This window comes from Canis lupus, chromosome 25 (genome assembly GCF_011100685.1).
Source record: "Canis lupus familiaris isolate Mischka breed German Shepherd chromosome 25, alternate assembly UU_Cfam_GSD_1.0, whole genome shotgun sequence".
NCBI classification, from domain to species: domain Eukaryota; kingdom Metazoa; phylum Chordata; class Mammalia; order Carnivora; family Canidae; genus Canis; species Canis lupus.
In genome coordinates, this window is record NC_049246.1 from 50,898,092 (window position 1) to 50,911,000 (window position 12,909).

Consider the following 12,909-nt stretch of genomic DNA (forward strand, 5'->3'; position numbering starts at 1 on the left):
CCTGCGCCTGCCCCCAAGCTCCAGGATGCCCCCGACCCGGACTGTGCCAGCTGACCTCCCGCCCTCCGTCCTCCGCCCCTGCAGGGGCTCAGGGAGGGAGGAGCACCGGGGAGCACCCCAAGGCGGGGGCTGGGGACACTGTTAGACAACAGGTTTCCCCGTCGCCTCTAAGGGTTAGAGAGCAAGACGCGCTGAAGCTCCAACGCTCCCTTCAGGCCCGTGACCCCCCGTGGACGGAGCCCACGCAGGTCCCAGGGCTCGGGGCGCCGGGCTCCAGCCGAGACACCTTCCCGGGGGCACAGCTGCCACTCGTGAAGGTGAAAGCCGTGCTCAGTGCGCTCCCCAAGTGCTGAGCAGCTCCAGCGCTCGCCTGCGGGTGCTTCTCGGGGCCCCGTGCTCCGCCCCAGACTTCACACCTCCCAGCCCCCCTGGCAGCCTCGCCACGGCCTGCGTCCCCCCCGCCGGGCACCTCTGTGGGCTCCCCCATGACGCCGTGGGCCTCGGGACACGTCCACCCGGCTGGGCCCGAGGGCCTGGCTGGGCGTGGGGTCACGGGGTCCCCGCAGACACCCCCACTGAGAAGCAGGAGCCAGCCCTGGGGGCCTCATGCACGCCCTGGGCTCCCCTGCTGGGCCGGAGGAAGCAGAAGTGGGTGCTCTGACAGCCTCAGGTGATGGAGGGAGGATGGGGCCCTCCCCCCTTCCACGTGGCAGGTGGGGGGGTCGCGGCCTAACACGCCCACCTCAAAGGTCGCGCATTGCGGGGTCAGCGGGAGCAACACCTTTCTCTCCCCAAAGACTGTTCTGGATCTTGAAAAAGAGCGGGTGGGTGGGGCGGGGGGGGGGGGGGCGGGAGGGACGGGGGGCGGGTGGCCCTTGGCGCTGACTTGGGGGTGAAAGCCAGGCACTGCCTTCCCAGGTTGGGGAGACCCCTTGCCCCCCTTGCCTCCCGCACCCAGCCCGCCCACCTGGATGGAGGTTGTAGGTCACCGATGGAGGGACGCGGGGTGCGCGGGGGCTTCTGCGGTCCCCAGGCCCTCCCGGGTGACCCTGGCTCCAGGCCTGCCCCAGGCGACTCGCGCTGCGGTCACAGGACAGCTCGGCTTGTTCGAGGCTGGAAGGGAGGCCTCGGGGGCGTCAGGGCCGGGGTCTGGCGAGGCTGAGCTTCGGGGGGCACGGGGGGACAGCCTCCTTGTCCACCGCCCTCGCCCTGATGGCCCGGCCACTCCAGGGGCCCCGCCCTGTGACCTCCGCACCTCCTCAGGGCGTCACATCTGGGGCTCGGATGCCCGCGTAGGAACTGGGGAGGGGGCACCCCGAGGCCGTGTATGGCTTCTGTGGATCCCCGAGAACTCGGCGGGTGCCCAGGGGGCATCACAATGTGGGGGTCCCCTCGGGGGCCGCAAGCCCTCCCAGCACGGTGCCCCTGGACAGCGAGGTGCCCGCCCCGCCCCTCCCAGGCAGAAGCAAGGCTGAAGCCCTGGTCCCCGCCGTCCGCCCGGTCACAGCCCGCCCACCCGGGACCACCTGCCCTGGGTTCCACCCGCTGTGCCACCGGCAAGACGTGGATTTATTTGAGAACAGCCCAGAACGACGCCGGGGCAGGCGGCCGCGGGACCCCGGGAGCTGCCCCTTTATGGGGGCAGGCGGACGGGGGCGCTCCTTGGGGCCGGGGAGCTGACCCAGGCCCGTGGGCAGCAGGGGACGCGCCCGGGGAGGCGGAGGCCGGTGAGCGCCGCGCAGCGTGACTCTGGGAGGCCGGGCCGGCACGTTTCCACCCGAGAGAGCGCCAGCAGCTGTCGGGTTTTGGCTGAGGTGCGTGGGGCCCAAGGGCATAACCCCGAGCCCGAAAGGCCCCGAATGTCCTGCGTGACTCCGGACAAATACTGCAGCGGAGCTCAGGGCCCAGGAGACCTTAGGTTTGTATCCGCACGGGCGGCATGTCACCAGGGGTGAGTACCTGTGGGGGGGCCCCGGGGGGGTGCCAGCTTCTGCGCCACATGCTCGGTCCCCCACGCGCGGCTCTTGGCCAGCGAGGGGCTCCCTGGTTCGTGGACGGCGGTTCCGAGGGGAACGGGGGGCCGCCTCGGCCACCGCCCTGACCACAGGAGGAAACACCGAAGCAGCCGGTGATGGAGCCGCAAGCCGTTGGCCTCCGTGTCTGGGTTTTTGCTCACTTAGGGGCGGGGGCCGAGGGCCTGGCCACGGGGTCAGGAGGGGGACAGTGGACAAAGGGGCTGGTAAAGAAATGGCTCCGCACAAACGTCTGGATATTTACCCTCGGGGGGGGGGGGTGGCCTACATCGGGGCGAGGTGGAGGGCGTGGGGTGGAGGTGGATGGGGGGTCTTTACCCCCGGGCGCAGGTGGGTGGGGCTCCATACCCTCGGGGCGCAGGTGGAAGGGGCTGGGCCTCGGGGCGGGCCTGGCGCCAGGAGCTTCAGCCCCCCTGGGGTCGCAGCCCTTGGCGGGGGGGGGGGGGGGGGGGGGGGGGGGGGGCGGGGGGGGCGGGGGGGGGCTCGTCCTCCCGCTGTAGGATGCGGAGAGGATGTAGGGAAAGGCCAGGTCAGTAGCGCCCTGGGTCGGCCACCGCCCAGCTCCACAGTGGTCCCGGCACCGCATGCGGCCCGAGGCCCGGGTGAGGGGTCCCACCCACGGACGGGGAAAGGTCCCTGGGGGGGGGCTCGGCAGGCCCTGAGCACACGTGCTGGGGGAGGCCGTCCAGCGTGACCCTCGGGTTCGACCTCACTCCCGAGCAGGGGCTGCTGCCTGGCTGTCCCCCTGTGCAGCCCCCGGGGTCCCCTGTGCCCTGTGGGGGCAGCGCGGCAGCTTGGGGGCCCTGCAGGGCTGGTGGGAGAGGGCCGGCTCTGGGGGTGTGGGTGGGGTGGGGGACACGGTCGCCCAGGCTGGGCGCTGAGGAAGGGGTGGGTCAGGGCGGGTCCTGCGGCTCCTAAGTGATGACCGGCTGGGGGGGGTGGGGGGGGGCGAGATTTCATCCTCGGGGTCTGGATCTCTGAGCGCCGGGGCGGAGAGTTGGTGCCCGAAACGGTTTGCGCTCAGCTTCCCGTGTGGCTGCGCGTCTACGTCCGTTCCTGCGCCTTCCTCTGTGAACCCTCCGTTCGTGTTTTGCTTTTTTTTTTTTTTTCCTGTTTCTGATAATATGTTTTAAACGGTTCTTTGTACATTCGTCTTTCCCTTTGGTCCGGGACAAAGCTTGCCGCCTGCTTTCTGCTGGTTCGCCGGTGGTCGTCGGCCGTGAGGACGTGGCCACCCTGCAAGCCTCGGGTTTATTAGGGCGTCGCTCTGGGAGCCACGCCGTCCGTTGCTTCTGGATTCTCCATCGTGGCTACAAAGAGCTCCCTCTCCCCAGTTTGGCAAGAGCGTTACTCCGATTTTCCGGTTTTCACAGGTGCGTCTCCGAGGGCTTGTGTCTCAGGCGGGGCTTTCTTAGCCCGTCTGGCTTCCTTATTTTTTTCATCCTAATCTTAGAATCTGGCGTTTGACATTAAACAAAAAACTTTGGCTTTATTATTCTTATTATATATTTATAGTTCTGTTATATGATTTTACGCTAATAAGCACTCATTATTATCGCATTATTAACATTTATATATTAACTCAGGGAGATCTGACATCTTTAGGATGCTAAGTTTGTCTGTCAAGAGCAAAGGATGACTTTCCAAACTTTCAAGTCTTTCGGGAAGTTTTAAGAACTTCACTGGAGGGATCCCTGGGTGGCGCAGCGGTTTGGCGCCTGCCTTTGGCCCAGGGCGCGATCCTGGAGACCCGGGATCGAATCCCACGTCGGGCTCCCGGTGCATGGAGCCTGCTTCTCCCTCTGCCTGTGTCTCTGCCTCTCTCTCTCTCTCTCTCTCTGTGACTATCATAAATAAATAAAAATTTAAAAAAAAAAAAAAAAAAAAAAGAACTTCACTGGAGGGCAGCCCGGGTGGCTCAGCGGTTTAGCGCCGCCTACAGCCCGGGGCGCAATCCTGGAGACCCGGGATCGAGTCCCACGTTGGGCTCCCTGCATGGAGCCTGCTTCTCCCTCTGCCTGAGTCTCTGCCTCTCTCTCTCTCTCTCTCTCTCTCTCCTCTCTGTGTATTCTCATGAATAAATAAATAAAATCTTTAAAATAAAAAAAATTAAAAAAAAGAATTTCACTGGAACCCGGCTTCGTGTACTTCTTAAGTGTGTTTCCTTTTTTTTTTAATTTTTTAATTTTTTTAGTGTGTTTCTTTTTTTTTGTATATATATATATATATATATTTAAGATTTATTTATTTATTTATTTATTCATGATAGACAGAGAAAGAGAGGGAGAGAGGCAGAGCCCCGGGCAGAGGGAGAAGCAGGCTGCGTGCAGGGAGCCCGACGCGGAACTCGATCCCGGGACTCCAGGATCACATCCTGGGCCGAAGGCAGGCGCTGAACCGCTGAGCCACCCAGGGATCCCCTTTTTTTGTATATTTTTTTATTGGAGTTTGATTTGCCAATGCCCAGCATAACACCCAGTACTGTTAGGTCTCGCTCCGCTGCGTGGAGCCTCCCCGGGTCTCGCCTGGTTACATGGCAACCGTCCTGAGCCTCGGACAGCGTGTGTCAGATTTTGCATCGTCTGTGTTTTTCCTGTATCACCATCGCATGATCTGCAAGTAGGAACTGCTGTTCTTCCGCTTGTTCCACCCCGTCCAGTTGCAGCAGCCGATGTCTCCGCCGCAGTCCGTCCCCGCCAAGGAGGTGCAGGCTGTGTGCGCTCGGCTGGGAAGTGACCCTAATACGTCGCCTCCTTTTTATTAATTAATTAATTATTTTTTTTTTATTTGTATTTTTTTCGTCAGCTCCTTTTTGGGCTGGGGGTGGATGTTGTACTTTCTCAGATGCCTTTTTAAGCATCCGTGGAGTGGACTGTATGAGTTTACTTCTTGATTAATAAGGTGAATCATATATATTTATTGAACCGCTCTTGCATTCTCCATTGTAAACTGCTTTTCCAGCATTCTTTAAGTCGTCTTCCTTGTTAGGAATCGGTTCATCACAGCTTCGTATGAAAGTCGCGTCCTCTTCCACCAAATCCAGGTGCTCCTTAGGTGGAACGTCTGCTTCTGAGCTCGTGGCGATGGCCTTACAGTGTCGAACTTTTCCAAAACGAAAACCGCAAACTCCGAACATTCTGGTAATTTGCTGACCCGCTTTAGTGCAACGTCCACACGGTTGCTCGTCTTATGCTAATTCACGGGTTCAGTGTACTGTGCGAGCGCCAGAAGCTTCCGGCCCGAAGTGCTTGCGCAGAGGCGGCGAGGATGCTCGGTGGGGACAGCCGTGCCAGCTGGCGTGCGGCCCGGGGTCGCCCCGCGGAGCCTCCCCTCCTTCCTGGGGCTACGACCTCTGCTTCGTCCCCCCGCCCGCACAGTCCCCTTCGAAGGGAGCCGGTTGCTCTCTCATCCCCGCGCCGCCCCTGTGTGCTCAGGCTCCTCCTTCTGGAAGCCTCCGTGCAGCCCCGCCAGGCCGTCCAGGAGCCGCCAGGCGGCCACCCCAAGGAGGGACGGGGAGGCTCACTGCCGGGTCGGGGGGGCAGCTTTCCAGGGGGTGAAGGGGCAGCCGTAGGAAGTGGGTCGGGGGGGTCCTGCTTTCTCCCATCCCCTGGGAGGCTGTGGGGGACGACATGGCCTCCACGCGAGGAAAAGGGTCACCCGGATCCCCGTCTTCTGTCTCTTGCCCCCCTTGGCCAGAGGCCAGGGAGAAGCCTGGGGCTGGAGCCCCTGCCAGTCTCACTTGCAGGCCGGGGCTCTGGAACCCCGAGCCGGGGAGGGCTTTTGCTTTGGGGTGCAGGTTCCCAGATTAGGTCTGGTCCTCGGGGGAGGAGATGGCTCTCCCCCGCCTGGCGGGGAGCCCCAGCTTCGGCTGTCACCCCAGTGATGGCAGGGGTGGTTTGCCAGGCTCCAAGGACCTGCGGTGGTGCCGCCCTGAGGGCCAGGGACCCTGGGTGCAGCCTCGGCTCCGGCAGCTGGCAGGGTGAGGAGGCCGTGGGTTCCGGGGTGTGTCGGGCGGCCAGGCACCAGCGTGCAAACCTGTGCCCTCGGGTCTTCCAAGCACCCGGGGACGGGCGCTGCACCTCCTGCCTTTCCTCCGGGCCTTACCTTTGATTCTAACTCCCACTCGTGGGGAGACGGAGGGGCCTCGGGGCAGCCTCCGCTGGGCCTCCACTGCACGGGGCTCACCCCTGCCCACCCTTCTGGAAAGCTCTCTCGGGCCAGGGAGACAGGCGGGTCTCAGGAATATGGTTTATTGACAACTGGTTTTGGGGGAGAGCGGGGTGCGGGTCTGGGCCCCCTCGGCTCCGGGCTCCCGGCTGCTGCGCCCCTCTGCAGGCGTCTGGGTGGCTCCCGGCCCCGGGGCCGGCTTCCTTCTCGGGGTTCGGTACTTGCTCCTCTGGCTGTACAGCAGGTTCCTCCGGAAGAGGCGAGGAAGGCGGCCGTGGTACAGCAGGACAGCCAGCACCATGCCTGCGAGGAGCGAGGTCACACGGCAGGGCCCAGCAGGCTCCGGCCACGCGGCCCGGGGACCCTGCAGGCCTGGCCCCGGGAGCCCTGCCTGGTCCCTCCCAGGCGTCAACCCCTCGGGCCGGGGACCATCGGCAGGAACCCCGTGCCCCGCCGGCTGTCTTGGGGGCCCGGGCCCGCCCTCAGCCTCGTGGGTCCCTGCTCGGCTCTTCCTCCCCAGCTGCCTCCTGACGGGGACCTGTCACCTGCGCAGGCCGGGTTGGGTGTGAGTGAGGGACTCGAGACCAAGGGGAGACAGCGGGGGGCCGAGGCCGGGCCCCGGGCCCTGGTTCCCAGGTTCCCTCCAGACCCCGCCGGCCCAGCTGCACTAAACTGATGGAGACCCGGCAAAGGTCGGGCCACCAGCGGGGACAGACCGTTGCCGCAGACGACACCGAGGAGCTAGCGGGACCCGGGAGCAGGAGCCTCAGCCGGCACGGCCAGGCTGGACGGAGCCCGCTCCCTTGGACGCGACCCCTCGAGGTTCGGCAGGGCGCGGCCAGGTCCCCCAGGTGGGAGCACTCGGTGCCGGCCCGCAGGAGGCTGGGCAGTCGGTGCGAGGAGCCGCGCGTCCCAAGCCCCGGCCCTGTGGGAGCCCGTCCTGTGGGTGCTTGTCCCTGTGGGTGCCCATCCCTGTGGGAGCCCCATCCCTGTGCGTGCCCGGCTCTGTGGGTGCCCCGTCCTATGGAAACAGCCTGGCGGTCCCCACCCCGACCCTGGCAGGAGACAGACAGGGCGTGTGGACTTGGGGCCGTAAGAGCACCCAGGGGGTGGGGCCCTCCCTGAACAGGGGCAGAGTGGGCCCGTGCACACGGGGTGCAGACCCCCCAGCCTCCCTGCCCATCCAGTCCCCACGGGAACCCTAGTGGCTCTGGGCACCACAACGGCAGTTACGGAGGCGGAGGCCGTACTGAGTTGAATGGTGGTGACCCCTCGCACTCGCGTCTTTCCCAGAATCCCACAACGTGACCTTATTTGAGATAAGATCTTTGTGTACGTAGGTCGTCAAGCTGAGGAGGTCACTGTGGGGAAGGGTGGGCCTAACTCCAGGGTGGCTGGCGTCCCTCGAGGAGGAGGAGCAGAGGGGACAGACTCACAGCAGAGGCCACTGGAGGGCGGGCAGAGACTGCAGAGGAGCGGCCACAGGCCAAGGGACGCCTGGCCCGACAGCCTCCACCAGAGGCCAGGAAGTCGGGGGGACCCGGCTGGGGGCGCGCGGCCTGACACCCGCAGTCCAGTGTGCTCACCTGCACCAGGTGCGAGGGCTGCAGGCCCCTGGGGTGTGGGTGCGGCTACGGAGCCTGGGAGACCAGTGCAGGGGCCGGGGGGCCTCTCCCCAGGACCGGGCCTCCCCTCCAGACATGAATTCACGGCCCCACAGGCCACCTGGCAGGTGGGAGCCAGGACGTCGTATTTCCGACACTGAGATCTCATATCCCAGCCGGGGCCCTTCTTGGGACCCTCCCCGAGAGGCAGGGTAACCCCGACAGGCAGAGGGACTGCAACCCAGCAGGGAGCAGGGGTGGGGGCATCCCTGAGCCCTTCCGCCCCTCGGGCCACGGACCCCACGGTTGGAACCCCACGGGAACACTGAGCAGGAGGGACGGGGCCAACCTGGGGCACGGGACGGAGCGGGGACCCGAGAAGGCGGCCCAGGCCCGCAGAGCTGTAACCTCGGAGCCCCGTGGAGCCCCCCCACCCCGGGCTCTCACCCATGGGGCCCACAGGGAGGGCGAGGAGGTGTGCGGGGCGGAGGCGGGGAGGGTGGAGACCGAGGGCCTCTAACCCGCCAAGCGGCTCTGCAAGCCCCTTAGAGAAGCCAGGTGTGCAAGGCAGTGCTGGCCGCCTCCGGGACGTGGGCCGCGACGGGACTGTTACGCCCCTGGGACGAGGCTGAGGGACGGGGCCAAGGGACGGGGCCAAGGGATGGAAGGTCCCGACCATGGGCCTTCTCGTTCTGGGGGCCGCTGGCCGCGGGGGCCACCGGGGAGGCTGGGGCCGTGCTCCTTGCAGACACGTGGAGGAAGCTTCCAGAGCTCCCCGGACCCCACGTACCGCCCGATAGGGCACGGAGGGTGAGGTGGGGCCCAGGCCAGGTGCCGGAAGACCCCGGGCCCGAGGGGCCTGGCCAGGCTCCAGTCCTCCCCGCCGCAGGCGCCCGGCTCAGGGTCTGTGAGGACACGATCCCGGCCGCCCCCCGCCCCCTGCGCCAGCCCCTCCGGGACCACGGCCCCGCCAGTGGGCACCCCGCAGCCCCGCCCCCGATGGCCTAGCGGCAGCCCCGTCCCCCTCAGCTGCCCAGACACGGAGGGAGGAGCCCAGGGACCCCACACCCGGCCTGTCGCCAGCAGCGCTGGGTCCCCAAGGGCCCTCCGGCCTCACCTGCGAGAGGCCCCAGCCAGTACACCTGCGCGTACTCCAGCACCGTGTGGCCCGAGCAGCGGAAGGTGACCCAGGTGGCCAGTGTGGGGTTGAAGAAGGCGGACGTGAGAGGCCCAGCTGTGGGAGGAAGCGCACAGTGCTTGTGGGGGGCCTGCCCCCTGACCCCGGGGCCCGTGGGACGCGGGCTGGAGGCCCCGCAGCCAAGGCCCAGCGCCCGCACCTAGGAGCAGCCGCCACCAGAGTCTCTCCTGGAGCTTCAACCGCCGTCCCGGGCGCTTGGACGGGTGACCTATGTCCCCCACCCCTGATCCCCACGGCCCCCTGGGGGAGGTTGTCCTTGGGAGAAAGGGCGGCAGAGACAGAGACAGAGACAGGGACGGGAGACAGAAATGGGGAGACGGAGAGACAGTGAGATGGGGAAGGAGACAGAGATGGGGAGACAGAGACAGAGATGTGGAGGAAGAGACGGGGACAGGGGGAGAGAGGCAGAGACGAGCGCCGGGGAGGGCTGAGCGCAGTGAGAAACGAGAGGGAGGGGCCGGGCGCCAGGAGAGACCCGGGAGAGCGCCAGCGCCCGCAGCGCCCAGCGGCACCGTCTAGGGCCGAAGCTGTGGGGGAGACCAGGCTCTCCGCGTCCTGCGTCCTGGACGCTGCGGGGCTGAAGCAGGAGCTCCCCGTCCCCGGGGCCGCAGCCCGGGCGCTCTGGACCCAGCGCCCTCTCCCGGCGAGTCTCTGCTCACCCGTGCCTCAGCTTCCCCACCTGTACTTGGGCTCTAGTGGCGCCTCTCGGGGCACGCAGTGTCTGGTCCTGTCCCTACTGGGCCTCGCTGCCCCGGAGAGCTGGTCGTGGTTGTGGCCCTAGTGCCCTGAGCAGGCGTGAGGCGCCCGCGGCATGACCTGCACCCCATCCCGCCCGGAGAGCCCTGTCCCGCCAGCACACAGTGCCCCGGGGCGGGGGGGGCAGGCGTCCACGGCGGGAGAACGCTCCAGGGGAGCCAGTCCCACAGAGAAGGATGGTGGGGCCCCTGGGGGTTTATCAGCAGCCCCAGCCTGGCACCCCGGAGGTGTGGCCCGGCTCCGTCCCCACGGCCAGGGACAGCTGCCGGGGAGCTCAGCAGTCTGCGCGGCCGCCGCTGGCCTCGGCTCTCGGCTTCTCCCCCGAGGTGGGGAGGGCAGCTTCCGCAGGGCTGAGGGACCCCAGGAGCTCGGTCTGGAGGCCCAGGGGCCAGGACATAGGCATGGAGGATGGGGGATGGGGCATGGGGGATGGGGGTGGGGGAGGATGACAGATGGGGGATGAGGGGTGGGGGAGGAGAGGGTGGGGTCGGGGATGGGGGGTGGGACATGGAAGGAGGATGACGGGAAATGGGGGTTGTGTCCAGGCCACCTGGCCACCTTCTGGCTACCCGCGGTCTCTGGGGACTGGCGGTGCCCCCTCGGCCGGCAGCCTCTCCTGCGTGTCCCACGGGTGCAGGTGGGCAGGGCGGCCCCGTGGGCACCTACACAGGTCTCACCTGCGTAGGCCATGACAGTGACCAGCAGGGCCACGGCGGGCACCCTGTAGACAGGAAGACTGTTCCGGAAGCGGAGGAGGGTCAGGTGGAAGGCGAAGGCGCAGGCAGCTTCCACCAGCGCGCCGTGGGGCACGGAGGTGCGCAGGGCGGAGCTGCAGTGGGCGTCCATGAGGCTCTGGAGCAGGTGCAGGTCACTGAGCTCCCAGGCCCAGCAGAGCCGCGTGAGGGCGCAGGCCGCCTGCACGCCCAGCCCCTGGGCCGCCAGCTGCAGCAGCGCGCCGGGCAGAGAGGCCTCGGCCAGGAGGAGCTCCTGCAGAGACACGGTGGGGTTGGCCCAGGCCCCGTCGCAGGTCGCCCCGTGGGCCAGGAAGAGGAGGAAGACGAGGGTCAGCAGCACGTCGCGGCCGAAGCCCCCCGCCCAGGGGCCCAGCTCCGCCAGCATCCGCAGCTCCAGGCAGCAGGCCCCCAGCTGGGCCGCGCCCACCGCCTCCCGCGCGAAGCTGGCGTAGGCGCCCGCGGGGAGCAGGGCCTTGGACGCCCTCCGGGCCACCTGGCACAGGGCGAAGGTGGCGAAGAAGAAGGACAGGGACACGTTCAGGCCGGCCATCAGTCTGCGGGCCGCGCGGAGCAGGGCGGAGCAGGGGACCCGAGCTGACGAGGCGCAGCCCGCCCCCACCCCAAGGCCCAGCCGTGGGAGCGCACACCTGGGTGGCCGCCACTGCCAACGCCTCCACCCCACCTGCTGCCGCCCGCGGTCCGGCGTCCTCCCCGCAGTGACACACGCCAGCCCCTGCCCCGCCCGGCCAGCCGTGGGTGTAGACGCCGCCCGTGACTTCAAAGCCTCCACTGCAGCTGGTGACTCACGCCCCGTGCTCTTGGCTCCGTGGGCCCAGCTGGGCGGCTGCCTGCACCTGCGCTGTGGCCCGCCCGTCACCAGGTCCCCCGGGGCGGGTCCTCCCGCAGGAGGGAGGGAGGGAGGGAGGGTGCTCCAGCCTGACTGCTCTGGGCGCCTCAAGACCCTGCACCTGCAGAAACCGGCCGCCACACCTAGCAGTGTAGACAAATAAAACTGCATCCCAAGGACAGCCAGCGGGCTGGGTTCAGGTGCCTCCGTACCGCCGCGCAGACGCGAGGACCTTGCAAGGGAAGCCCCCGGCCCTCCTCCCTCCGCGGGCCCGGGTCCCTGTGACCAGCCGCCCCCCCCCCGCCCCCCTGCAGGGCGGGCTCCCGAGTCCGGACACGCCGGGGAGATTGGGACACTGTCCGGACACCGGCCAGGTCGCAGGGACACAAGCCTGGAGGTCGAGGCGCACCCGGTCCCCCCAGGAGGCCATGGAGGAGGAGCGCCCCTCAGGGGACAGGGGACGTCCCGCCGCTGCACTGGGTCCCCTAGGGCGGCTGGACTCAGCGGTCGGGCTGGAGGGTCATTCTGGGCGGGGGTGGGGGGGGACCGCGGAGGAGCAAGCAGAGGCCACTGCAGCTGGGGGCGGGCGTGGGCTGGGGTAGGGGTCTGCCCGGCTGGGCGGGGCCTGGGGGGCGGGGAGAGGCTGGGCGGGGCCTGGGGGGCGGGGTGAGGCTGGGCGGGGCCTCGGGGGGGCGGGGAGAGGCGGGGCGGGGCCTGGGGGGCGGGGAGAGGCGGGGCGGGGCCTGGGGGCGGGGAGAGGCGGGGCGGGGCCTGGGGGGCGGGGAGAGGCTGGGCGGGGCGTCCCAGGCAGAGGAGGGGAGGAGGGGAGGAGGGGAGGAGGGGAGGGCAGGGGCCGCTGGGGAAGGCGGGGCTGAGGCCTCCTGGACGCAGGGCGGCGGGAGGCCCTGGGGCGGGGGCACAGTGGGCGGCGGGGGGCAGAGCCACGGGGGCGGGTCTCCGCATAAGCCCTGCCCCCCCCCCCCCCCCCGCCCCGTGCCCGCCGCAGCTGCCCTGACGTGCCCCCGCACCCCTTCCCCCGCTGCTGCGCCCCTGCCCCCGTTCCCCTCCAAGCGGGGGCGCCCGAGAGCCCCCCCGCCCCGCCCCCCCCGCCCCTGCCCGAGGGCCGCCACCTGCAGCGGGATCCCCGAAGGCCCCGTGGTCACGGTTCCCCGGAGGCCTGAGGGACGCCCGAGGGTCCAGGAGAAGCCGCCCTCCCGCGGGGTGCGCGGAGGGGAGGGGAGGGGCGGGGAGGGCCGGGGCGGGGCGGGGCGCGGAGGGCGGGCGGGCCTGTCCCCTTGGCCGCTGCTCCCCAGGGTCCCTTTGCACTGTCCCAGCCCCAAGGCTCCCCCTGCCAACCTCCCATTGCGCGGCTGGGGAGACTGAGGCGCAGGGGACAGGGGACCCGGAGGGAGGGTCGGGGCGCAGGACAGCAGCCGCCTGCGCTTGTCTCAGTGGACGACGCGAGGCCGGCACTTTCCCAGCGGCGGGGAAGGCGCCGGGCGGGGGCGCAGGGGTGAGTGAACCCCGAACCCCGCCGGGAGAGCCCCCGCTGCCCTGCTGCCCCCCCAGG

General features: G+C 68.2%; 1 protein-coding gene across 2 annotated transcripts; it reads right to left on the minus strand.

Moving 5' to 3' along the window:
- Positions 1–6,267: 6,267 nt before the first annotated feature.
- On the minus strand, positions 6,268–11,096 carry AQP12B (aquaporin 12B). 2 transcript variants are annotated; one of them, XM_038573101.1, is made up of 3 exons: positions 10,436–11,096; positions 8,922–9,038; positions 6,268–6,503 (listed from the first exon to the last, which is right to left on the minus strand). In XM_038573101.1, the coding sequence occupies exons 1-3, from the start codon at positions 11,040–11,042 to the stop codon at positions 6,283–6,285; spliced, it is 945 nt and encodes a 314-aa protein (XP_038429029.1). In that variant the 5' UTR covers positions 11,043–11,096; the 3' UTR covers positions 6,268–6,282. The 2 variants fall into 2 exon arrangements, with proteins under 2 accessions (XP_038429029.1, XP_038429030.1); XM_038573102.1 differs by lacking the exon at positions 6,268–6,503 and adding an exon at positions 6,517–7,925.
- Between the last annotated feature and the right edge of the window lie 1,813 nt (positions 11,097–12,909).